The following is a 26529-nucleotide window of genomic DNA, read 5'->3' on the forward strand; positions in this document are numbered from 1 at the left end:
GGACTATGTGGGACCCATTGTTCTGTATTGGCGACTATGTAGGGCCCATTATTCTGTATGGAGGACTTTGTGGGGCCTGCGACTAGGTTAGCTTTAACTTTGTCCACGTTTTTTTTAATTTTGGCCCTGTGTGAAATTGAGTTTGATATCCTCTTTATGGTATAGAGGAAATAGGGAAATGACCTTGAAGAAAAATGGTGTGAATGAAAACATGCCACATTGTAAGTACGCCAACTAAGAAATTGCAAAAAGTTAGACAAGAGAAAACCAGTTAATGGAAACTAAGGAAACGCGGTTAGCCAAGTACAGCAGGTTGCAGTATTTGTTTGAACAAATTATCAATTCTTTAAATCTGCAACTTCCTTGTTTATTTTTACCAATTTAAGACAGCAAGAACCTAGATGTCTGTTACTGAGGGTGTTATGGAGCCCAACACCCTTGAGAACCTATTGATTGGTGCTGATGGTGACATCATGGCAGAAGGTCCAGTGTCTGCCTCACAAAAAAGGGAATAAAAGGACATAAACAAATGTAATACACTCCAAAAAGGAACAAATAAAAGCTACAGCTCCCATACAATTCTGACGCTCAGATGGCGGCACAAACTAGTTTTTTAATATTTATTTTATTTTGATATTAAGTAGTGAAACATAAATCTAATATTTAAAGCTGAGTGTATGTATGTATGTGTGTGTGTGTGTATGTCCGCTAAAAGAATCTACACCTTCAGACGCCTCATTTGACTCAGGGATAGAGTTGAGCGCAGTTCGTGGTTCACCAGTTCGTGGTTCGAGTGATTTTGGGGGCTGTTCTAGATCGAACTAGAACTCGAGCTTTTTGCTAAAGCTCGATAGTTCTAGTTACGTTCGAGAACGGTTCTAGCAGCAAAAAGCCAAGCTAATTACTAGCTGGCTTTCCGCTGTAATAGTGTAAGTCACTCTGTGACTCACACTATTATGAAATTTCAGCATATAGTGTGCGGGAACAGCGCATTCAGATCACTGCTGCTGGGATAATGGCGATCGCCATTTTTTTTTTTTTCCCTTGTCTATCTTCCCTAAGCGCGAGCATGTATTGGGGCGGGCCAGCATGTCAGCCAATCCCAGACACACACACAGCTAAGTGGACTTTTAGCAAGAGAAGCAACGGTATGTGTAATAGGATGTCCATGTCACATGTCCCTATATTATAACAACAGGTATCTGCCCGTCTGGACGCCATTATCTGCCTTCTTCGTCTGGGTGTCAGTCACCGCTGGCGTAGCTCCTGTCTCCGATACTGCTGTGTACGCTCTACACACAGCGTTATACAGAATAGGGATAGAAGTTTCTATTAGCCCTTGTAAGGGCTAATTACAGCAGGCTCAGAGCCATAGGTGACAGTCAGGTCCGTGGAAAGAGATTTTAACAGCTACAGATAAGAGAGTCTGTGTAGCTAAGCTCAGGGACTTCCTCGCTGCATTTCACCATTAGGAGGAATATAAAGTGAGGCTTCCTTTCCTCTACCCAGACCCACAACCCTGCCACTGTACCCTCCAGCCCTTTGCACACTCAAGCTCATTGTTACTAAGCCATTATACTAGCAAACACTGAGTAAACTTAGTGGCATCCTAAAAATGGCTGTTGGACTTCCATTAGTGTCCCACTAGTGCAAATCTATTTGCAGCACCTCTGCATTGCACACTCAAGCTCATTGTTACTAAGCCATTATACTAGCAAACACTGAGGAAACTTAGTGGCATCCTAAAAGTGGCTGCTGGACTTCCATTATTGTCCCACTGGTGCCAAGCTATTTGCGGCACCACTGCATTGCACACTCAAACTCATTGTTACTAAGCCATTATACTAGCAAACAATGAATAAACTTAGTGGCATCCTAAAAGTGGCTGTTGGACTTCCATTATTGTCCCACTGGTGCAAAGCTATTTGCAGCACCACTGCATTGCACACTCAAACTCATTATTACTAAGCCATTCTAATAGCAAACTATGCTGCCAGTTTAAGGGCCATAGTTGCATTGTCAGGGATAGTTATTGTTGTTTATTCTGCTGTTAATAAAGATAGACCACCGCTGCAATCTACACCACCTCTCAATTTCTACTACCACATTTTAAGTGCACAATCTTGTCGCAATCAAAATGAGTGGCAAAAGGACAGATGCTGGTGGAAAGGGGAACAGGCGTGTTGGAAAAGGAAAAAAAGGGGTTGGCCGTGGGGAAGGTGGCAAAGCTCCATTAACATCTGCTGAAGATAGACCATCTTCCAGCAAAAGTAAGATGTCTACTACTTACCGTGGACAATCCGATGTGCTCCCTTTTTTACGGACACGAACAACTGGAACAAAGGTAGATGATGGCCAAAAAAAGAAAATGCTTGAATGGATCTCAAGTGGTCCAACAAGTGCCCTCTCCGCCACCTCAACTACCGCATCCAAAAAACACCAGTCCTCTGAGTTGTCATCCCAATCACACTTGCTTTCTCCCAGCTCTGAAGTCTCCATCCGCCCTGCACAGTATGGTGGAACTGAGATGGCTGAGTCTGCAGAGCTGTTCAGTCACACTATAGCCTGGGAATCAGAGGTCTGCTCCCAAGCTACAGTGAGTACAGACCAGGAAATGGTCTGCAGTGATGCCCAGAACCTTTGTTACTCTGATTCAGGCCGTGAGGACCAAGTTTCTGAGCATAATGTTGACCCTTATTCACAAACTGTAACACCTGTTGTTATAGACAATGAGGAACATACTGATGACGATGAGACGCAGATACCAGATTGGGATGACAACTTAAATAATGGTTCACGACAGGAAGAGGCTCGGTCTGAGGGTGAGGGGAGTGCAAACACAACAATTGATGAGGAAGTTCTAGATCCCACCTACTGTCAACCCACAGTCAGGCACTCAAGGAGGTCAACAGAGGCAGTGGAGGAGGATGCAACTGACGACGAAGTTACCTTGCGCCTTCCTGGACAGAGTCGGAGTACTGGTAGCACGTCTATAACTGCATCCTCAGCCACCACTCTGCCTCTGAGCACTAGTCGGGGGGGCTCAGCAGGTCGCATGCCCTCTAAGCCTTGCCTAGCCTGGTCCTTTTTTTACATAGAAAAAGATCGCCCAAATCATGTGATATGTAAAATTTGTCGTGATTCTGTTAGAAGAGGGCAAAACCTCAGCAGTTTGACAACTTCTTCCATGAATCGTCACATGAATAAATATCATATGTCCCAGTGGGAAGCTCACCGTGCTGCAATGCGGTCTAGCGGAGCGAACCATCCACCGCCTGCCCCTTCAAGTGCATCCGTGCGCTCTTCATCTTCCAGGACTGTGGGGACAGCTGTCACACCTGGTTTTCCACACACAACTTCCACCACTGTAACCGCAACAGGCAGTTTGCTTGGTAGGTCATCAGTTGGTTTGGAAGGGGAAACAAGTGCGTGTGTACAGCTCTCTCAGACATCGATAGCACCAACGTTGGATGAAGGCAACATCATGTCTACGCCTGCACTTTCCTCACAAACCTGCATTTTTCCAGGGACACCCTACTCAACACCGTCTACACACAGCAGCCAGATCTCTGTCCCTCAGATGTGGACAAATAAAAGGCCATTTCCTGCGACCCATGACAAAGCTAAGAGGTTGACTTTATCCCTCTGTAAGCTCTTGGCTACCGAAATGCTGCCTTTCCGCCTGGTGGACACACAGGATTTTAGAGACCTTATGTCTGTCGCTGTGCCCCAGTACCAGATGCCCAGTCGCCACTACTTCTCCAAGAAAGGTGTGCCTGCGCTATACCAGCATGTCGCACACAACATCACCGCTTCCTTGAGAAACTCTGTGTGTGAACGGGTGCATTTCACCACCGATACTTGGACCAGTAAGCATGGACAGGGACGTTACATGTTGCTGACTGGGCACTGGGTAACTATGGTGATAGATGGTGAAGGGTTTGCTGCACAAGTCTTGCCGTCCCCACGACTTGTGTGCCAATCCTCTGTCTGTCCAAGTTCCGCCACTGCTTCTGCCTCCTCCACCTCGTCTGGGTCCTCAACCTCTGCCCCAAGCCTGCCTGGTCAGGCCACCAGCATTCTAACTGCGCAGAAGGAATCACGCACCCCTCATTACTATGCTGGCAGCAGAGCGCAACGGCATCAGGCGGTCTTTAGCTTGAAATATCTTGGAAATAAGAGTCACACAGCGGCTGAGTTGTGGGCAGCTCTGGAGACTGAGTTTGGTAAATGGTTGTCTCCACTCAACCTGCAGCCTGGTAAGGCCGTGTGCGACAATGCTGCAAACCTGGGTGCGGCCCTTGGCCTGGGCAAGGTGACACACGTGCCTTGTATGGCTCACGTGTTGAACCTTGTTGTCCAGCAATTTTTAACACACTATCCCGGCCTAGATGGCCTTCTGAACAGGGCACGAAAACTGTCTGCTCACTTCCGCCGTTCACCCACCGCTGCTGAGCGACTTGCATCGCTCCAGAAGTCTTTCGGCCTGCCGGTTCTTCGCCTGAAATGCGATGTGCCGACACGCTGGAATTCGACTCTCCACATGTTACAGCGACTGTGGCAGCACCGTCGAGCCCTGGTGCAATACGTCATGACGTATAGCCTGGGCCAACGAGATGCAGAGGTGGGGCAGATCACCCTGATGGAGTGGTCTCAGATCAAGGACCTATGCACCCTTCTGCACAGTTTTGACATGGCGACGAATATGTTTAGCGCTGACAATGCCATTATCAGCATGACAATTCCAGTCATTTACATGCTGGAGCACACGCTAAACACTATTCGGAGCCAGGGGGTGGGACAACAGGAAGGGGAGGAACTACAGGAGGATTCATATGCGCAAGAGACAACGACATCACCAAGGTCCAGACGTTCATCATCACCAACGCGGCAGGCATGGGACCATGGGGGACAGGGATCAACAAGGGCGCATGGTAGCAGGCGAGATGTTGAGGAAGGTGCAGGAGAACATGAAGAAATGGAGGACGAACTGTCCATGGACATGGAAGACTCAGCGGATGAGGGAGACCTTGGTCAAATTTCAGTTGAAAGAGGTTGGGGGGAGATGTCAGAGGAAGAAAGAACGGTTAGCACCTCTATGCCACAAACACAGCGTGGACTTGGTCCGCATGGCTGCGCAAGACACATGAGCGCCTTCTTGCTGCACCACCCCCAACATGACCCTCGTATTTTCAAAATTAGAAGTGATGATCACTACTGGCTTGCCACACTATTAGATCCCCGGTACAAGTCCAAATTTTGTGACATAATTCCAGCCATAGAAAGGGACGCACGTATGCAGGAGTATCAGCAGAAGCGGTTACTCGATCTTAGCTCGGCTTTTCCACCAAACAACCGTGCAGGTGCAGGGAGGGAATCTCCCAGTTGTAACTTGACAAACATGGGATGGTCTCATCATCATCAACAGTCTACCAGTACCAGTAGCACCGTATCTGGTGCTGGTAACAGCAATTTTATTGAATCTTTTCATAATTTTTTTAGACCATCCTTTGCAAGGCCACCAGAGACAACAAGTCTGACACATAGTCAACGGCTGGAGAGGATGATATAGGAGTATCTCCAAATGAACATCGATGCCATGACTTTGCAAATGGAGCCTTGCTCATTTTGGGCTTCAAATCTTGAAAAATGGCCAGAGCTCTCAACTTACGCCTTGGAGATTTTGTCGTGTCCAGCTGCCAGCTTTGTCTCTGAACGTGTCTTCAGTGCTGCTGGGTGTGTGCTGACAGATAAGCGCACGCGTCTGTCCAGTGACAATGTGGACAGACTAAAGTTCATCAAAATGAACAAGTCATGGATCCACAAGGAATTTACTACCCCGGTGTCATCCTGGGGAGAGTAAATGCTTGTGGATTTGGAATGTGCTTGATGCAAATCTACCTGTGAAGTGTACAACTAGGGCACAAGTGCTGCCACTGAAGGGGTGGGTGTGTGTGGGGCCCAATTTTTGGAAAAAAGGGAGACTCCGCTTGGAGTAACCCTTGCTTGCTGTGTTTTTTAAAAGGAGCCAAGATGAACAAGTCATGGTTCAGCAAATACTTTGCTACCTACCCTGGTGTCATCCTGGGGACGTTTAAGTATGGCGTATTTTTGAATGTGCTTGATGCAAATCTAGCTGTGAAGTGTACAACTAGGGCACAAGTGCTGCCACTGAAGGGGTGGGTGTGTGTGTAGCCCAATTTTTGGTAAAAAGGGAGACTCCGCTTGGAGTAACCCTTGCTTACATTGTTTTTAAAAACAATCCAAGATGACTCCGCTTGGAGTCACCTTGCGGTGTTTTACGTGATTTTAGAAGGGCATTCCATGCCTATATCTGTGTCTCATCCTCTTTTCCTTGTAACGCTGTTTTGTTTTCGCATGAGAATTTGTTCTTGTCACTTTCCCATGTGTTTGTGTTGTGTTGTGAGTTGTTTGTCACCTTTTGGACAACTTTGAGGGTGTTTTCTAGGTGTTTTTATGTGTTTGTGATTGCCTCCCATTGTTTCCTATGCGGTTCGCCGAACCGAACTCGAACGAGACCTACGTTCGGCGAACCGAAATCGAGCCGAACCACGGCCGGTTCGCTCAACTCTACTCAGGGAACATCATAGGCTATATTTTGAGGGAAAATGTACCCCCGCGCTTTATAGTTATTCGCCAAAAAACTTGCTTACATTAAAGTGAATGGAGCTGGGAGCTACAGGTCATTAATAGCAGCTGTAATTGGTTGCTATTGGCAACAAAGGACATTCTTAGTATAAGAAGCTTATGTGTGAGGTAATATGACTTCTGTGGAGAGAGTCAGACAGACACAGATAGAGAGAGACAAAAAAACATGGAGAGACAGACAGAGAGACAAAGGGACCGACAGAGAGAGACAGATAGACAGAGACAGACAGAAAGAAACAGAAAGACAGACAGAGAGAGACAAAAGAGAGACAAAGAGAGACAGGGACAAAGAGAGACAAAGACAGACAGACAGACATACAGAGACAAAGAGAGACAAAGACAGACAGAGACATACAGAGAGAGACAAAGACAGACAGACAGACAAAGAGAGACAAAGATAGACAGAGACAGACAGACAAGCAGAGAGAGACAAAGAGAGACAAAGACAGACAGAGATAGAGATAGAGAGAGACAGAGAGAGACGGAGAGAGACGGAGATACAGAGAGACAGACACAGACAGAGACAGACAAAGACAGAGAGAATAAAAAAGACAGACAGATAGAGAGAGAGACAAAAAGGTTACGCCACCCCAAAGACAGGCAGACCATGAGCCTGGACAGACTGAGTGCCCACAGCCTAGAGGTGGAAACAGGGCGGCACCAACAGACATACAAGCCGCGGGAGAATAGACTGTGCCAGCACTGTCATCAGGGGGCTCTGGAGGACGAGGCGCACTTCCTGCTGCACTGTGACAAATACTCAGCAGTGAGGGCCTCCCACTTTCAGAAATTTACCACCCATACCCCGGACTTTCCATTCATGGACAAGGAGAGGAAATTCTGCATCCTGCTGGGGAAAGAGGAATCAATAGTAGAGATTGTCGCCCAATATGTCACCACATGTCATAAGCTGAGGAGAACTAAAGACCTCCAAATGGACCATCATTCCCCAAATTGTGGCCCCAACACCCCATCCCCACAACCCTAACCCACTCCCCTGTCACACTTCTTTTCTTGCTTTGGCAATGCTAATTGTATTTTGGTCCTGCCAGTAAAGTCTATTTGATTTGCTTTGATTTGACAGACACAGACAGAAATAGAGACAGAGAGAGACAGGCAGGGAGATGGATAGAGAGACAGACAGAGAGTGCAACAGACAGACAGAGACAGACAGAGAGAGACAAGCAGAGACGAAGAGAGAAGGAGAGAGGGAGACAGAGACTGGGAGAGAGACAGAGAGACAGTTACTATCTCGGGCAACGCCGGGTACTACAGCTATATATATATAAATGTGGTATTACACTTAGTGATCTGACCCATAGGGAAAAATGTAAAATGTTATTTTGTACTTTAAAGTGAATGCTGTAAAAACAAAACCTAAAAAAAACCCAATATTGAATTTTCCGCATTTATTTATTTTTTTAAATTCTTCCATTCTTGGAAATTTTTTCTGACAGTTTTCAGTATATCATATGGTAAAACTAATGGGATCCTGGAAAACTACAACTCCTTCCTCAAAAACAAGCTCTAATACTAGACATAAGGGAATTGGTTCACCATGAATTTTACAAACAAAATTGGATTTGGGATAATCCAACTTTTCAGGGATTTAGTTCATGGGCATACAGCAAAAATCTGCTTTACCATGAAGGCCCCGTTACACGCAACGACATCGCTAACGAGATATCGCTGGGGTCACGGAATTCGTGACGCACATCCAGCGTCGTTAGCGATGTCGTTGCGTGTGACACCTACAAGCGACTGCTGATGATCCGAAAAACGGCAAAAAACGTTGATTGTTGACACGCCGTTCCTTTCACTAATATCGTTGATCTTTTGGTTGTTCGTCGTTCCTGAGGCAGCACACATCGCTATGTGTGACACCCCGGGAACGACGCACAACACTGTACCTGCGTCCTCCGGCAATGAGGTGGGAGTGACGTTAATATGGCTGCTCTTTGCCCCCCCCCCGCTTCTATTGGTGGCCCGCTGTGTGACGTCGCTGTGACGGCGCGCGAACCTCCCCCTTAGAAAAGAGTTTGTTCGCCGGCCACAGTGACGTCGTTAGGAAGGTAAGTATGTGGGACGCGTCCTTTGCGATATTGTTCGCCATGGGCAGTGATTTGCCCATGACGCACGCACGACGGGGCGGGTGCGAACGCTAGCGACATTACTAGCGATGTCACAGCGTGTAAAGCGGCCTTTAGTTTCGTGGATTGTTGAGGGCCAGAAAAAAGGCTAAAATATAAAGAAACAGTATACTCACCTCGCAGATGGACGGTCAGTGCAGCTCTCTGCCTGGTCCTCCTCTGGCTCCTTCTGACTCCAGTCACTTCGGGTCTTCATGGCAGGACACAACACCTTTTTTCCATCTACCTTCACTTTGCCCATTTCTTTCTGCGCTGGGAAGGCATTGTGCAACACACGTCTTGATGCCACAATTTGATATCCAAATGAGGCTGAAGAACTATTGTAGATGTGAAGCCTCCGTCACTCCAACTCAATTCTCTGCACTGCACAGCCACCAGCTGCTTGACCGATGGCTCTCTGCAAAGAGCTGGAGTGACAGAGGCTTCAGATCTACCATAGTTCTTCAGCCTAATTTGCATATGAATTAAAACTCTGGAGGAATGGACTGACAATGTAAAAGTACAGCTGGACTTGTCTTTTAAAGAGCTACATGCGCATGTAAATTCAATTTGGTTGGAATATATTTTGGCAGACTCGCTCATCACTACCTCATACCGCTATGAATTGATAGTGAAGGTAAGTATAAGGTAGTAGAGGAAATTATTCACTTCACCTTTTACTATAAATATATACTTAGAGCATTGCTGGTGGCAGAAAAGCGACATTTAAAGGGGTACTACAATTTTAAAGATCCTATCCCAATATGTAATAGGTGTAATAATATAGATATTAGCAAATATCTCCAATTAGAAATGTAGTATAGTTCTCCGGATTAGCCATGTCTCTTACCTCATGTGCAGGGCATTGCAGCTTAGGTATCTATGGTTATGATCACTATCAACTAATTAACTGTCAGTATATCCATGGTTGTAATCATGGATACCTAAGCTGCTGCAATGTCCTGCACATGAGGTAAGAGACATAGCTAATCAGGAGAACTATACTACATTTCTAATTAATAGTATTTTCCAATATTATTAGTATTACACCTACTACATATTGGGATAGGATCTTGGAGATGGGAACACCCCTTTAAGTCCCTCCCCCAGACATGAATAGGAACTGCCCACTTTTGGGGGTGTTATTTATAAATCCCACACCTTTTCTGTCCTAGGAAAGCCCCAAATTTGTCATTATTATATCCAAAAAATCAAGACAGTCTCTGATAATGTGGAAGTGTTGTTACTGACAGATTCCTTCATAAAGAATCACTTTGAATAGAGTGGAGCAATAGGGCCCCCAACCTAGAGGATGACAGATGGAAACCCTCCTCTGCTGGAAGTATTTGTACTTCAATTATTTTGTACTTGACGCCCCTGTTTCATGGTTTGTCCATGAGTAGTGGCTAGCATCACAGGCTGGCTGTATTAGAGGGGTCACTATGGAAGTTATTATATGGGCACTATGGACAGTATTTTGGGTTTCCAGTATTTGTCACTGCGTAGTTATCATCATGGCTGGCGCTATTAGAGGGGTCATTATGGACAGTACTTTGGGGTCCTAGTAGTACACACTGCATAGTCATTATCATGGCTGGCGATAGTAGAGGGGTCAATGTGGTAGATACTGTATAGAGGGACACTATGGACAGTAGTTTGGAGTTACAGTGTTAGACACTGCATAGTTACCATGGCTGGTGATAGTAGAGGGATCATTGTGGTACAGTAATTTGGGGTTCCTGTGTTGGATACCCCGTAGTTATCATGGCTGCTGCTGTTAGAAGAGTCACTTTGGTAGATACTGTATAGGGGCACGCTGGACTGTAGTTTGGGGTCCTAGTAGTAGACACTGCATAGTTATTATCATGACTGGCACTAGTAGAGTCATTATGGTAGATACTATATACTGTAGAGGGACAATATGGAAAGTAGTTTGGTAGACAGTGCACAGTGCATAGTTATGATCATGGCTTGCGCTACTAGATTGGTCACTGTGGTAGATGCTATATAAGGGGACACTATGATGTCACGCACAAACTTGGGGAAAGTCCAGCACACGACAAGACACACAACAAACCAGTGTTTCACCACAATAAACAAGGGGTAAACCAGGGACACATTAACAACAGTGGGAACTGGCGCTAGGGAAGGGGATGACGGGACACCTCCTGCACTCACCTGCACCCTGCACTCCTAGCCAGTCCCTATACAGATTCAGCATCTGTCGCCGAGCAGGATACCCGATGCCTTGAGAGACCCTGTAATAACACTGGCTAGTGAGCTGGCAGGTGAGGATCGCTAGTCCCACCGCTGCACTAAAACAACATGAAGGGAAGGTACGACAGACAGGGGAAACAAAAGATAAAGCCCAGCTTCACGGCTGCAGTCAGACACCAGGACTGCAGTGTACACCACTTCACACAAGGGCTCCAGCAGCTCCTTCCACCTCCAGGCCTAGCTTCAGAATAAATCAGAATAACCGGCGCCCTCTACTGGGAGATGTGACCATATATAGGGGAAGGGAGTGGTCACTAACCGGAAGGGTTGATCACTAATAGGAATACAGCTTCTTAAACGCTGTAGACCCCCCGGTAAAATAAAAATACCCTATACCCACCTCCTGTACCAGAGCTATTCCAGCGATGTGGGGGCTGGTTCTCTACAGTTTCATGTAACATTATGTCGCATGAACGCTGCAGTCAATCAGTGGCTGCTGTTTGTCCGAAGGAAGTGATTGTACAGCAACCGAATACATTACAATGTCACGTGAGACCTGACTTCAACATAGCAGGAAAGGGAGGGGAATATTTTTATATTAAAAGGGGCAAAATATTGCTTAAAAAGGGATTGTCCTAGTAGTGGCTAATCCCTTTAAGAACACTGTAGAATTGAGTGGTGTGTGATTGCAGATAAGGCCTGTGTTTACCAGAGGTACGAGTCTAAGAAAAAAATGGTAGTAAATCAGTGTTTGGGTGGGGGGTGCAGGATGGTGGCACCTAATCTGCTCCGGGCATCACACAATGCAGTGTCGCACTCCAGCACGCTGACAGGATATGGCATTGTTTTCTTCTTGTGTCCGGCAGAAGGAACATTTCCTAAACAGACCCCGATTGCTGCTAATGAGCCTTGAATTGCACTGGACTTCGTGTACTAATCTAATATATAAAGCTGAGTGTATGTGTGCGTGTATGTATATGTGTGTGTATGTGTATGTGTGTATGTATGTATGTATGTATGTGTGTATGTATGTATGTATGTATGTATGTGTATGTGTGTGTATGTATGTATGTGTGTATGTATGTATGTGTGTATGTGTGTATGTATGTGTATATGTGTGTATGTATGTATGTATGTGTATGTATGTGTGTATGTGTGTATGTATGTGTGTATGTATGTGTGTATGTATGTATGTGTATGTATGTGTGTATGTATGTGTGTATGTGTGTATGTATGTGTATATGTATGTATGTGTGTATGTATGTGTATGTATGTGTGTATGTATGTATGTGTATGTGTTTGTATGTATGTGTATGTATGTGTGTGTGTATGTGTATGTGTGTATGTATGTATGTATGTGTATGTATGTGTGTATGTGTGTATGTATGTGTGTATGTATGTGTATGTATGTGTGTATGTGTATGTATATGTATATGTGTATGTATGTGTGTATGTATGTATGTGCACTAAAGGAATTTGCACCGTCGCATTTACAATCACGAAATTTTGAACAGACACCCCATGTGACTCAGGGAACATCGTTGACTATGTTTTGACGGGAAAATTTAACCCCACTCTTTACAGTTACTCGTCAATAGACCTGCCTCCGTTAAAGTGAATGGAGTTAGGAGTTACAGATTATTAATAGCAGCTGTGATTGGTCGCTATAGGAACAAAAGAAATTGTTAGTATAAGAAGCTTATGTTGGCGGTAATAAGATGTCAGTAGGGAGACGGAGAGATAGAGACAGACAGGGAAGGAGAAAGAGAGAGACAGACAGGGAAAGGGACAGACAAGGAAAGAGACAGATAGGGAAAGAAACAGAGACGGGGAAAGAGACAGACAGACCTGTAAAGAGACAGACCTGGAACGAGACAGACAGGGAAAGAGACAGACAGGGAAAGAGACAGACGGGGAAAGAGACAGACGGGGAAAGAGACAGACGGGGAAAGAGACAGACGGGGAAAGAGACAGACGGGGAAAGAGACAGACGGGGAAAGAGACAGACGGGGAAAGAGACAGATGGGGAAAGAGACAGATGGGGAAAGAGACAGATGGGGAAAGAGACAGATGGGGAAAGAGACAGATGGGGAAAGAGACAGATGGGGAAAGAGACAGATGGGGAAAGAGACAGATGGGGAAAGAGACAGACAGAGATAGAGACAGACAGAGATAGAGACAGACAGAGATAGAGACAGACACAGAGCTAGAGACATAGAGATAGAGTAAAACAGACAGACACAGACAGGGAAAGAGACAGAGACGGGGAAAGAGACAGAGACAGAGACGGGGAAAGAGACAGAGACAGGGAAAGAGACAGACTTGTAAAAAGACAGACCTGTAAAGAGACAGATGGTTAAAGAGACAGACAGGGAAATAGACAGATGGGGTAGAGACAGACAGATAGAGAGATACTGACAAACACACATAGATAGAGAGACAGACACAAAGATAGAGAGAAAGAGATAGAGAGACACAGACAGATAGACAGAGACACACAGACAGACAGATAGAGACAGGCAGACACAAACAGAAACAGAGATAGAGAGAGAGAGAGACAGAAAGACACAGAGATAGAAAGAGACAGACAGAGATACAGAGAGACAGACAAACAGACACAGAGATAGGGACAGACACAGAGAATGATAGAGAGACACAAACAGACACAGAGATAGACAGACAGACATGGATAGAGACAGACAGACAGACTGGGAGAGAGACAGAGAGACAGTTACTATCCCGGGCAACGCCGAGTACTACAGCTAGTCTTATAATAAAAATGTTCTTGCTCATACTTTATTTATACAGAGAAAGTAAAACCCAAAAGATCAAAGATCCAAATGGCGTAAACACTAAAAAATGCATATGGAACATTAAATTAATCTATATTAAATATCAATATATTAAAAGCAGTATTAAAGAAATGCCTTAAATAAGGGACACATAGGTAACCAAAGTGTGCACAGGAGGAGACATATAATATCATAATATAATAGATAATTGGCCCCTAATATTATAGTATACTGTCAGCCACATGCACTGAACATAAGTGGATATACATAAATAATGCTTACCATGATACTGCAAGGGAAAAAAAGTGTACTGGTGATGTGCTCTTCCAACCCCAACGCATGTTTCGCCCATGCCCCCAGAAAAAGGTGAGTGAAACGTTGTAACTCTAACTCCATCCAGTTCTTCTCGTGTGACCCTAGCAAAGCCTCTCATTTTTCCCACAGAGTAAAGTATCCATTTTATTTAAAAAACGTAGTGTGACTCCCCTATACTGCTCCTCAGCACCGCACACACCCTGCGGCGCCACACAACCCCCTTACAGCACTTCACATCCCCTGCAGCACCGCACAATCTCTACAGCACCGCACACTCTCCGCAGTACCACACACTACCTGCAGCACGGCACACTCCCCGCAGCACTGCACACTCCCCCTGCAGCACTGCACACTCCCTGGAGCACTGCACACTCCTCGCAGTTTTGCATACTTCCTCTGCAGCACCGTACACTCCATGGAGCACTGCACACTAACCACAGCTTTGCATACTCCCCTTACAGCATTGCACATCCCCTGAAGCACCGCACACTCCCCCTGCAGCACCACACACTCCCCCTGCAGCACTGCACACCCCTATGCAGAACCACGCACTCCATGGAGCACTGTACGCTCCTCGCAGCACCACACACTCCCTGCAGCACAGCACACTCCCAGCAGCACTGCACACTGCCAGCAGCAAAGCACACTCTCTGTGGCTCCACATACTCCCCTTGCATCCCCCCACACACTCCCCCCTGCAGCACCGCACACCCCCTTAGAGCATCGCACGCTTCCGGGAGCACCGCGCACTCCTCACAGCACCACACACTACCTGCAGCACTGCACACTCCCAGCAGCACCACACACTGCCCGCAGCAAAGCACACTTCCTGTGGCTCCACATACTCCCCTTGCATCCCCCCACACACTCCCCCTGCAGCACCGCACACCCCCTTGGAGCATCGCACACTTCCGGGTGCACCGCGCACTCCTCACAGCACCACACACTACCTGCAGCACCGCACACTCCCAGCAGCACTGCACACTGCCCGCAGCACTGCACACTGCCCGCAGCAAAGCACACTCCCCGTGGCTCCACATACTCCCCTTGCATCCCCCCACACACTCCCCGCAGCGCCGCTCACACTCCATGACTCCACACACTCCTCACAGTACTGCACACTCCCCGCAGCACTGCACACTCCCCGCAGCATCACACACTCCCTAACTCCACACACTCCCCTTGCAACACTGCACACTCCCTGCAAGACCGTACACTCCTCGCAGCACCGCACAGTCTCCCTGCAGCACCACACAGTCCCCCTGCAGCACCGCACACCGCACTTGCAGAAACGCACACTTCCCACTGCACTGCGCACTCCTCACAGCACCACACACTACCTGCCTACCTGCAGCATCACACTCTCCCAGCAGCACTGCACACTCCCCACAGCAACGCACACTCCCTGTGGCACCACACACTCCCCTTGCGGCACCCCACACACTCCCCGCAGCACCACACACACTTCATGACTCCACACACTCCCCGCAAAATTGCACACACTCTATACATTCCCCTTTTAACACTGCACACCCGCTGCAGGACTAGACACTAACCCCTGCAGCACCACACACTCCCCAGGACTCTGCACATTACCCGCAGAACCAGACACTAACACATCAGCACTGCACACCCCCTCTGCAGCATCGCACACTCTCTGGAGCATCACACACACACTCCTTCGCAGCACAGCACACTCTCCCTGCAGCAACGCACACTCCCTGCAGCATTGCACACTTCCTCTGCAGCATTGCACACTCCCCTTGCATCACATCATCGCACACTCTCCTTGCAGCACCGCACTCTCCTTGCAGCATTGCACACGCCCCCTGCAGCACCGCACACTCTCCCTGCAGCACCGCACACTCCCCCTGCAGCAGTGCACACTCCCCCTGCAGCACCGCACACTCCCCCTGCAGCACCGCACACTCCCCCTGCAGCACTGCACACTTCCCCTGCAGTACCGCACACTCTACTGCAGCACCGCACACTTCCCCTGCAGCACCGCACACTTCCCCTGCAGCACCGCACACTCCCCCTGCAGCACCGCACACTCCCCCTGCAGCACCGCACACTCCCCCTGCAGCACAGCACTGCAGTACTGCACACTCCCCCTGCAGCACCACACCATTCCTGCAGCACCACACTCCCCCTGCTCTGCACTCCCCCTGCAGCACAATACTCTCCTTGCAGCATATACTCTCCTTGCAGCACCACACTCCCCCTGCTCTGCACTCCTCCTGCAGCACTATACTCTCCTTGCAGCACCACACTCCCCCTGCTCTGCACTATACTCTCCTTGCAGCACCACACTCCCCCTGCTCTGCACTATACTCTCCTTGCAGCACCACACTCCCCCTGCTCTGCACTATACTCTCCTTGCAGCACCACACTCCCCCTGCTCTGCACTATACTCTCCTTGCAGCACCACACTCCCCCTGCTCTGCACTATACTCTCCTTGCAGAACCACACTCCCCCTGCTCTGCACTCCTCCTGCAGCACTATACTCTCCTTGCAGCACCACACTCCCCCTGCTCTGCACTATACTCTCCTTGCAGCACCACACTCCCCCTGCTCTGCACTATACTCTTTTTGCAGCACCACACTCCCCCTGCTCTGCACTCCCCCTGCAGCACAATACTCTCCTTGCAGAATATACTCTCCTTGCAGCACCACACTCCCCCTGCTCTGCACTATACTCTTTTTGCAGCACCACACTCCCCCTGCTCTGCACTCCTCCTGCAGCACTATACTCTCCTTGCAGCATATACTCTCCTTGCAGCACCACACTCCCCCTGCTCTGCACTATACTCTTTTTGCAGCACCACACTCCCCCTGCTCTGCACTCCTCCTGCAGCACTATACTCTCCTTGCAGCACCACACTCCTCCTGCTCTGCACTATACTCTCCTTGCAGCACCACACTCCCCCTGCTCTGCACTATACTCTCCTTGCAGCACCACACTCCCCCTACTCTGCACTATACTCTTTTTGCAGCACCACACTCCCCCTGCTCTGCACTCCCCCTGCAGCACAATACTCTCCTTGCAGCATATACTCTCCTTGCAGCACCACACTCCCCCTGCTCTGCACTATACTCTTTTTGCAGCACCACACTCCCCTGCTCTCCACTCCTCCTGCAGCACTATACTCTCCTTGCAGCAGCACACTCCCCCTGCTCTGCACTATACTCTCCTTGCAGCACCACACTCCCCCTGCTCTGCACTATACTCTCCTTGCAGCACCACACTCCCCCTGCTCTGCACTATACTCTTCTTGCAGCACCACACTCCCCCTGCTCTGCACTCCCCCTGCAGCACAATACTCTCCTTGCAGCATATACTCTCCTTGCAGCACCACACTCCCCCTGCTCTGCACTATACTCTCCTTGCAGCACCACACTCCCCCCTGCTCTGCACTATACTCTTTTTGCAGCACCACACTCCCCCTGCTCTGCACTATACTCTTTTTGCAGCACCACACTCCCCCTGCTCTGCACTATACTCTCCTTGCAGCACCACACTCCCCCTGCTCTGCACTATACTCTTTTTGCAGCACCACACTCCCCCTGCTCTGCACTATACTCTCCTTGCAGCACCACGCTCCCCCTGCTCTGCACTATACTCTTTTTGCAGCACCACACTCCCCCTGCTCTGCACTATACTCTTTTTGCAGCACCACACTCCCCCTGCTCTGCACTCCCCTTACAGCTTCGCACACCCAGCACTGCTGCCTCGGCTCTATGTCTCCAGCTTCTAGACTCAGCCTCAGTTGCTCCAGTGGCGCAATCGGTTAGCGCGCGGTACTTATATGACAGTAACTGGTGAGCAATGCCGAGGTTGTGAGTTCGAGCCTCACCTGGAGCATGAAGTTTTATATTTTTTCTGTCCTAATTATAATAACGTGTATAGCATCATGTGCTTTTTTTTCTTCATGTCAGTGGGAATCAATTTGTTGAAAAGTAGATATCTCTAGATATAAAAAATAGGAGGAGAAAAAAAAATGTGTTTCTGCCCGGTTTCGAACCGGGGACCTTTCGCGTGTTAGGCGAACGTGATAACCACTACACTACAGAAACTTCCATAGAACTCGAGGGTGCAGGAGTCCACTAATGATCAGCCTTGTGGTCACGTGATAGAATATTTCGAGCTCACATGTAGGATTAGGATGCATCAGCCTGCGCGCTGTGTAGTTTCCCGGCCGGTCACGTGTGGCCGCTCTGCAATGTCGCGCTTTAGCGACGCTCTGTCTTCCACTGGCGTCTATGGTGCAGCATAGCGCGTGAATGTCGTGAGTGACGCTCTGCTCCCGTGCCACACTTGTCTCTATGGTCGCCGTTGACAGTTGCGAGGCGGAAGTGCGCCGTGTCCATGGAGATGCTGAAGATGTCGGCCGCAGGTTCGTTATGGTGAGACCTCCGGCTGCATTTCCACGGCGCCCACCCTATCGTGGCTGCCGGACAGCGTTCTCCTGGAGGTGCTGAGCTTTCTATCCGTGCGGGACCTGATCCGGAGCTGCCGGTGAGAGGCTGGGGAGGGCCGAGACAGCGGGGCCGGCGGGGAGGTGGGCAGGGACTGCGGGGCCGACCCTACTGAGCATGTGCAGTGGGACTGCAAGTCACAGCGGGAGGCGAGCAGGGAATGCTGGGACATGTAGTATGTGACGCCAGACGCAGCCATCCTGCGACACAGTGGCCGGCGGATCTGTGCAGTGCGGGGACATCTGTGTGTGCGTGACACAGACAACACCATACAGCACAACACGATACAAACCACCAGTGCCAGCTGAGCGCCCCCCCATACCACCAGCGCCAGCCGAGCGCCCCCCCCATACCACCAGCGCCAGCCGAGCGCCCCCCCCATACCACCAACTGAGCGCCCCCCCCATACCGCCAACTGAGCGCCCCCCCCATACCACCAGCGCCAGCCGAGCGCCCCCCCATAACACCAGCGCCAGCCGAGCGCCCCCCCCCATACCACCAACTGAGCGCCCCCCCATACCGCCAACTGAGCGCCCCCCCCCCATACCACCAGCGCCAGCCGAGCGCCCCCCCATAACACCAGCGCCAGCCGAGCGCCCCCCCATACCACCAACTGAGCGCCCCCCCATACCGCCAACTGAGCGCCCCCCCCCATACCACCCAACTGAGCGCCCCCCCATACCGCCAACTGAGCGCCCCCCCCATTACCACACAACCTGAGCGCCCCCCCCATACCGCCAACTGAGCGCCCCCCCCATACCACCAGCGCCAGCCGAGCGCCCCCCCATAACACCAGCGCCAGCCCGAGCGCCCCCCCCATACCACCAGCGTCAGCCGAGCGCGCCCCTATGCCAACCATGCGCCAGCCGAGCGCCCCCCCCCCCATACCACCAGCGTCAGCCGAGCGCGCCCCCTATACCACCAGCGTCAGCCGAGGCGCCCCCCCCATACCACCAGCGTCAGCCGAGCGCCCCCCCCCATACCACCAGTGTCAGCCGAGCGCCCCCCCCATACCACCAGTGTCAGCCGAGTGCCCCCCCCATACCACCAGCGTCAGCCGAGCGCCCCCCCATACCACCAGTGTCAGCCGAGCGCCCCCCCCCCATACCGACCACTGCGCCAGCCGAGCGCCCCCCCCATACCACCTGCGCCAGCCGAGCGCCCCCCCCATACCACCAGTCGTCAGCCGAGCGCCCCCCCCCCATACCACCAGTGTCAGCCGAGCGCCCCCCCCCATTACCACCAGTGTCAGCCGAGCGCCCCCCCATACCACCAGTGTCAGCCGAGCGCCCCCCCCATACCACCTGCGCCAGCCGAGCGCGCCCCCATACCACCAGCGTCAGCCGAGCGCCCCCCCCATACCACCAGTGTCAGCCGAGCGCCCCCCCCATACCACCAGTGTCAGCCGAGCGCCCCCCATACCACCAGTGTCAGCCGAGCGCCCCCCCATACCACCAGCGTCAGCCGAGCGCGCCCCCCATACCACCAGCGTCAGCGAGCGCGCCCCCATACCACCTGTGCCAGCCGAGCGCCCCCCCCATACCACCTGCGCCAGCCGAGCGCCCCCCCCCATACACCAGCGTCAGCCGAGCGCGCCCCCATACCACCAGCGTCAGCCGAGCGCGCCCCCATACCACCAGCGTCAGCCGAGCGCCCCCCCATACCACCTGTGCCAGCCGAGCGCCCCCCCCCATACCACCTGCGCCAGCCGAGCGCGCCCCCATACCACCATCGTCAGCCGAGCGCGCCCCCTAGTGATGGGCAGTCCGGCTCATTCGGCTCGGCTCACCAAAAAGAATCGGCTCTTTCGGCTCAAAAACGACTTTTTTTTAAAAAAACCCCCTCTACTACACCTTGTGATGATACAGAACCTCCCCTGTACATTGGAACCTCATTCTACACCCTTGTATGTATCTAGTGAAGCAGTAAAAACAGTTTTTAGTATTATTGTTTCCGTTTCCTCAGATTGTCAGCTCTTCTGGACAGGGCCCTCAGCTCCTCTTTTATGTGGTGTTTTTTGTACATGTCCTTTCTACATTAGTCAGTGCTCTGATATGTGTCGCTCCTACAAAAGATTATAATTCCTGAAAATAAAGGCGAGTTGCAATTACTGTGCTGCCTGTCACTATATGTGCAACACACACTGTACATACTGAACACAAAGGACACACATACACACACACATTGTACACACACACTGTACATACTGAACACAAAGGACATACATACATATACACATTGTACACACATACTGTACATACTGAACACAAAGGACATACATACATACACACATTGTACACACATACTGTACATACTGAACACAAAGGACATACATACATACAACACATTGTACACATACTGTACGCACAGCAACATATGGAAGCATAGGATACTGAATAGCAAAATCAGTTTTTTTTCAACACAACCTGGAACAGAAATGTTTAAATGCTAACATAGCATGGGTGTACCTATTGCTGGTGGTGCACAGCACTACAAATCCCAGCAAGTGGAACACAATATGGCAATGCAACACTAGTTACATACCAACTTTTTTAACAGTTAAGTGACAATAAATGTCATTGAGCTAGTATTGGCACATAAAACAAATGTATAGAGGTTGTGTGCAGATGTCAGATCTATTTACATCTAAAAATACCAGGATTTGTTAACAGAAATAGAAAAAAAGTCTTAACCTGCGAGAATTGTGACACCACAACGCACAGACACATGCATATGGAGGCTAATGAATATGTTGTATGTAGTCACCAAACTAGTAAAAAAATATCAATTGTGGTCACAAAAAAAAATAACGCACACACACACAGTAGCTTCAACTAAACATTGAAGGAATGGAGACATGGCTTATTATCAATGATTTTCCTCTTTTTTATGCCAGAAAGAAAACCTTACAGGGTTAAATGAACATGTCAGGGGTCATCTGTTCTGTGCACACACTGGACACTAAGGGGTGCTTCACACACAGCGAGCTCGCTGCCGAGATCGCTGCTGAGTCACGGTTTTGGTGACGCAGCAGTGACCTCATTAGCGATCTCGCTGTGTGTGACACTGAGCAGTGATCTGGCCCCCTTCTGCGAGATCGCTGCTCGTTACACACAGCCCTGGTTCGTTTTCTTCAAAGGCGCTCTCCTGCTGTGACACACAGATCGCTGTGTGTGACAGCGAGAGAGCGACGAAATGAAGCGAGCAGGGAGCAGGAGCCGGCGTCTGGCAGCTGCGGTAAGCTGTAACCAAGATAAACATCGGGTAACCAAGGTGGTTACCCGATATTTACCTTAGTTACCAGCCTCCGCAGTTCTCACGCTGCCTGTGCTGCCGGCTCCGGCTCTCTGCACATGTAAGCTGCTGTACACATCGGGTTAATTAACTGTAGCTAGGAAAGCAAGGAAGCGGTGTGCGCTGGTAACTAATGTAAACATCGGGTAACCATACCCGATGTTTACCTTAGTTACCAGTGTCCGCAGCTTCCAGACGCCGGCTCCGTGCAAGCGCAGCGTCGCTTGCACGTCACTGCTGGCTGGGGGGCTGGTCACTGGTCGCTGGTGAGATCTGCCTGTTTGACAGCTCACCAGCGACCATGTAGCGATGCAGCAGCGATCCTGACCAGGTCAGATCGCTGGTCGGATCGCTGCTGCATCGCTAAAGTGTGAAGGTACCCTAAGTGCTGACTTCTATTACTAACTCTATACAATGATTGAAGCTGTATACACTTCTTTACATATGTTTGGTCTAAAATGCTATTACTTACCCAACAACTGATCAGGTCTTTAAGGCCCCGTCACACTAAGCAACATCGCTGCTAACGAACAATTTTTGTGACGTTGCTAGCGATGTTGCTAGCGATGTTGCTGTGTGTGACATCCAGCAACAACCTGGCCCCTGCTGTGAGGTCGTTGGTTGTTGCTGAATGTCCTGGGCCATTTTTTAGTTGTTTCTGTCCCGCTGTGAAGCACAGATCGCTGTGTGTGACAGCGAGACAACAACAACTAAATGTGCAGGCAGCAGGAGCCGGCTTCTGCAGAGGCTGGTAAACCAAGTAAACATCGGGTAACCAAGAAGCCCTGTCCTTGGTTACCCGATATTTACCTTTGTTACCAGCCTCCGCCACTCTCACTGTCAGTGCCGGCTCCTGCTCTGTGCACATGTAGCTGCAGGACACATCGGGTTAATTAACCCGATGTGTGCTGTAGCTAGGGAGAGCAGGGAGCCAGCGCTAAGCATTGTGCGCTGCTCCCTGCTCTGTGCACATTTAGCTGCAGCACACACATCGGGTAATTAACCCGATGTGTGCTGTAACTAGGAGAGCAAGGAGCCAGCGCTAAGCAGTGTGCGCTGCTCCCCTGCTCTGTGCACATGTAGCTGCAGCACACATCGGGTAATTAACCCGATGTGTGCTGTAACTAGGAGAGCAGGGAGCCAGCGCTCAGTGTGCGCTTCTCCCTGCTCTTTGCACGTGTAGCTCCGTGCGCTGGTAACCAAGGTAAATATCGGGTTGGTTACCCGATATTTACCTTAGTTACCAAGCGCAAGCATCTTCCATGCGGCGCTGGGGGCTGGTCACTGGTTGCTGGTGAGCTCACCAGCAACTCGTGTAGCGACACTCCAGCGATCCCTGCCCAGGTCAGGTTGCTGGTGGGATCGCTGGAGCGTTGCAGTGTGACATCTCAGCCAGCCGAGCGCCCCTCCTTCCCATCACGCTAGCCGAGCGCCCCCTCCTTCCCATGCCGCCAGCCGAGCGCCCCCCCCCTTCCCATGCCGCCAGCCGAGCGCCCCCCCCCTTCCCATGCCGCCAGCCGAGCGCCCCCCCCTTCCCATGCCGCCAGCCGAGCGCCCCCCCCTTCCCATGCCGCCAGCCGAGCGCCCCCCCCCTTCCCATGCCGCCAGCCGAGCGCACCCCCCCTTCCCATGCCGCCAGCCGAGCGCCCCCCCTTCCCATGCCGCCAGCCGAGCGCTTCCCCTTCCCATGCCGGCAGCCGAGCGCCCCCCCTTCCCATGCCGCCAGCCGAGCGCATGCCGCCAACCGAGCGCCCCCCCACCCATTGCCCGCCAGCCGAGCGTTCCCTCTCCCCATGCCGCCAGCCGAGCGCCCCCCCCCACCCATGCCGCCAGCCGAGTGCCACCCCCTCCCATGCCGCCAGCCGAGCGCCCCCCCTCCTATGCCACCAGCCGAGCGCCCGCCTCCCATGCCGCCAGTCAAGCGCCCCCCCCTCCCATGCCGCCAGCCGAGCGCCCCCCCCCTCCCCATGCCGCCAGCCGAGCGCCCCCCCCCCTCCCATGCCGCCAGCCGAGCGCCCCCCCCCCTCCCATGCCGCCAGCCGAGCGCCCCTCCTTCCCATGCCGCCAGCCGAGCGCCCCCCCCCTTCCCATGCGCCAGCCGAGCGCCCCCCCCTTCCCATGCCGCCAGCCGAGCGCCCCCCCCCTTCCCATGCCGCCAGCCGAGCGCCCCCCCCCCCATGCCGCCAGCCGAGCGCCCCCCCCCCCCTTCCCATGCCGCCAGCCGAGCGCCCCCCCCCCCTTCCCATGCCGCCAGCCGAGCGCCCCCCCTTCCCATGCCGCCAGCCGAGCGCCCCCCCTTCCCATGCCGCCAGCCGAGCGCACCCCCCCCTTCCCATGCCGCCAGCCGAGCGCCCCCCCCTTCCCATGCCGCCAGCCGAGCGCTTCCCCTTCCCATGCCGGCAGGCCGAACGCCCCCCCTTCCCATGCCGCCAAGCCGAGCGCATGCCGCCAACCGAGCGCCCCCCCACCCATGCCGCCAGCCGAGCATTCTCCCTCTCCCATGCCGCCAGCCGAGCGCCCCCCCCACCCATGGCCGCCCAGCCGAGTGCCACCCCCTCCCATGCCGCCAGCCGAGCGCCCCCCCCCCTCCTATGCCACCAGCCGAGCGCCCGCCTCCCATGCCGCCCGCCGAGCGCATGCCGCCAGTCAAGCGCCCCCCCTCCCATGCCGCCAGCCGAGCGCCCCCCCCTCCCATGCCGCCAGCCGAGCGCCCCCCCCTCCCATGCCGCCAGCCGAGCGCCCCCCCCTTCCCATGCCGCCAGCCTAGCGCCCCCCCCTTCCCATGCCGCCAGCCGAGCGCCCCCCCCTTCCCATGCCGCCAGCCGAGCGCCCCCCCCCCTTCCCATGCCGCCAGCCGAGCGCCCTCCCTTCCCATGCCGCCAGCCGAGCGCTTCCCCTTCCCATGACGCCAGCCGAGCGCCCCCACCTTCCCATGCCGCCAGCCGAGCGCCCCCCCCTTCCCATGCCGCCAGCCGAGAGCTTCCCCTTCCCATGCCGCCAGCCGAGCGCCCCCCCCCCTCCCATGCCGCCAGCCGAGCGCCCCCCCCCTTCCCATGCCGCCAGCCGAGCGCCCCCCCTCCTATGCCACCAGCCGAGCGCCCCGCCTCCCATGCCGCCCGCCGAGCGCATGCCGCCAGTCCAAGCGCCCCCCCCTCCCATGCCGCCAGCCGAGCACCCCCCTCCCATGCCGCCAGCCGAGCGCCCCCCCCCTCCCATGCCGCCAGCCGAGCGCCCCTCCTTCCCATGCCGCCAGCCGAGCGCCCTCCCTTCCCATTGCCGCCAGCCGAGCGCCCCCCCTTCCCATGCCGCCAGCCTAGCGCCCCCCCTTCCCATGCCGCCAGCCTAGCGCCCCCCCCTTCCCATGCCGCCAGCCTAGCGCCCCCCCCTTCCCATGCCGCCAGCCTAGCGCCCCCCCTTCCCATGCCGCCAGCCTAGCGCCCCCCCTTCCCATGCCGCCAGCCGAGCGCCCCCCCCCCCTTCCCATGCCGCCAGCCGAGCGCCCTCCCTTCCCATGCCGCCAGCCGAGCGCTTCCCCTTCCCATGCCGCCAGCCGAGCGCCCCCCCTTCCCATGCCGCCAGCCGAGCGCCCCCCCTTCCATGCCGCCAGCCGAGCGCTTCCCCCTTCCCATGCCGCCAGCCGAGCGCCCCCCCCCCTTCCCATGCCGCCAGCCGAGCGCATGCCGCCAGCCGAGCGCCCCCCCACCCATGCCCGCCAGCCGAGCGCCCCCCCACCCATGCCGCCAGCCGAGCGTTCCCTCTCCCATGCCGCCAGCCGAGTGTTCCCCCTCCCATGCCGCCAGCCGAGCCCCCCCCCCTCCCATGCCGCCAGCCGAGCGCTTCCCCTTCCCATGCCGCCAGCCGAGCGCCCCCCCTTCCCCATGCCGCCAGCCGAGCGCATGCCGCCAGCCGAGCCCTCCCCCCACCCATGCCGCCAGCCGAGCGTGCCCCCCCTCCCATGCCGCCAGCCGAGCGCCCCCCCTCCTATGCCACCAGCTGAGCGCCCCCTCCCATGCCGCCAGCCGAGCGCATGTAGCCAGCCGAGCGCCCCCCCTCCCATGCCGCCAGCCGAGCCCCTCCCCCCCCCATGTCGCCAGCCGAGCCCCCCCCCATGTCGCCAGCCGAGGGCCCCCCCATGTCGCCAGCCGAGGGCCCCACCCCCATGTCGCCAGCCGAGAGCCCCCCCCTCATGTCGCCAGCCGAGCGCCCCCCCCCTCATGTCGCCAGCCGAGCGCCCCCCCCTCATGTCGCCAGCCGAGCGCGCCCCCCCATTGCCGCCAGCCGAGTGTCCCCCCCCCCTCCCATGCCGCCAGCCGAATGTCCCCCCCCCTCCCATGCTGCCAGCCGAGCGCCCCACCCCTCCCCATGGCGCCAGCCGAGCGCCCCCCCCTCCCATGCCGCCAGCCGAGCGTCCCCTCCCCCTCCCATGCTGCCAGCCGAGCGTCCCTCCCCCATGCCGCCAGCCGAGCGACCCCCCCCCCCCATGCCGCCAGCCGAGCGACCCCCCCCCCATGCCGCCAGCCGAGCGCCCCCCCTCCCATGCCGCCAGCCGAGCGCATGCCGCCAGCCGAGCGCCCCTCCCTCCCCCATGCCGCCAGCCGAGCGTCCCCTCCCTCCCATGCCGCCAACCGAGCGC

General features: G+C 53.3%; 1 protein-coding gene and 2 non-coding genes across 3 annotated transcripts in view; 2 read left to right on the forward strand and 1 right to left on the reverse strand.

The window, feature by feature from the left end:
• The first annotated feature begins 17895 nt into the window (after positions 1-17895).
• Positions 17896-17988, forward strand: TRNAI-UAU (transfer RNA isoleucine (anticodon UAU)). The gene is given in 2 exon segments: positions 17896-17933; positions 17953-17988. It is a non-coding gene; the product is annotated as a tRNA-Ile (tRNA).
• A 139-nt stretch (positions 17989-18127) lies between these two features.
• On the reverse strand, positions 18128-18200 carry TRNAV-AAC (transfer RNA valine (anticodon AAC)). Its single transcript has one exon. It is a non-coding gene; the product is annotated as a tRNA-Val (tRNA).
• Positions 18201-18390: 190 nt separating this feature from the next.
• The window catches only part of FBXL12 (F-box and leucine rich repeat protein 12), a 41601-nt gene continuing 33462 nt past the window's right edge, over positions 18391-26529 (forward strand). Inside the window, 2 exon segments of the mRNA XM_075346480.1 lie at positions 18391-18519; positions 18521-18642. Of these exon segments, the coding sequence (XP_075202595.1) occupies positions 18493-18519; positions 18521-18642 (149 nt within the window). The 5' untranslated portion in view covers positions 18391-18492.

Source organism: Anomaloglossus baeobatrachus, chromosome 4, assembly GCF_048569485.1.
Source record: "Anomaloglossus baeobatrachus isolate aAnoBae1 chromosome 4, aAnoBae1.hap1, whole genome shotgun sequence".
In the NCBI taxonomy this organism is placed as follows: domain Eukaryota; kingdom Metazoa; phylum Chordata; class Amphibia; order Anura; family Aromobatidae; genus Anomaloglossus; species Anomaloglossus baeobatrachus.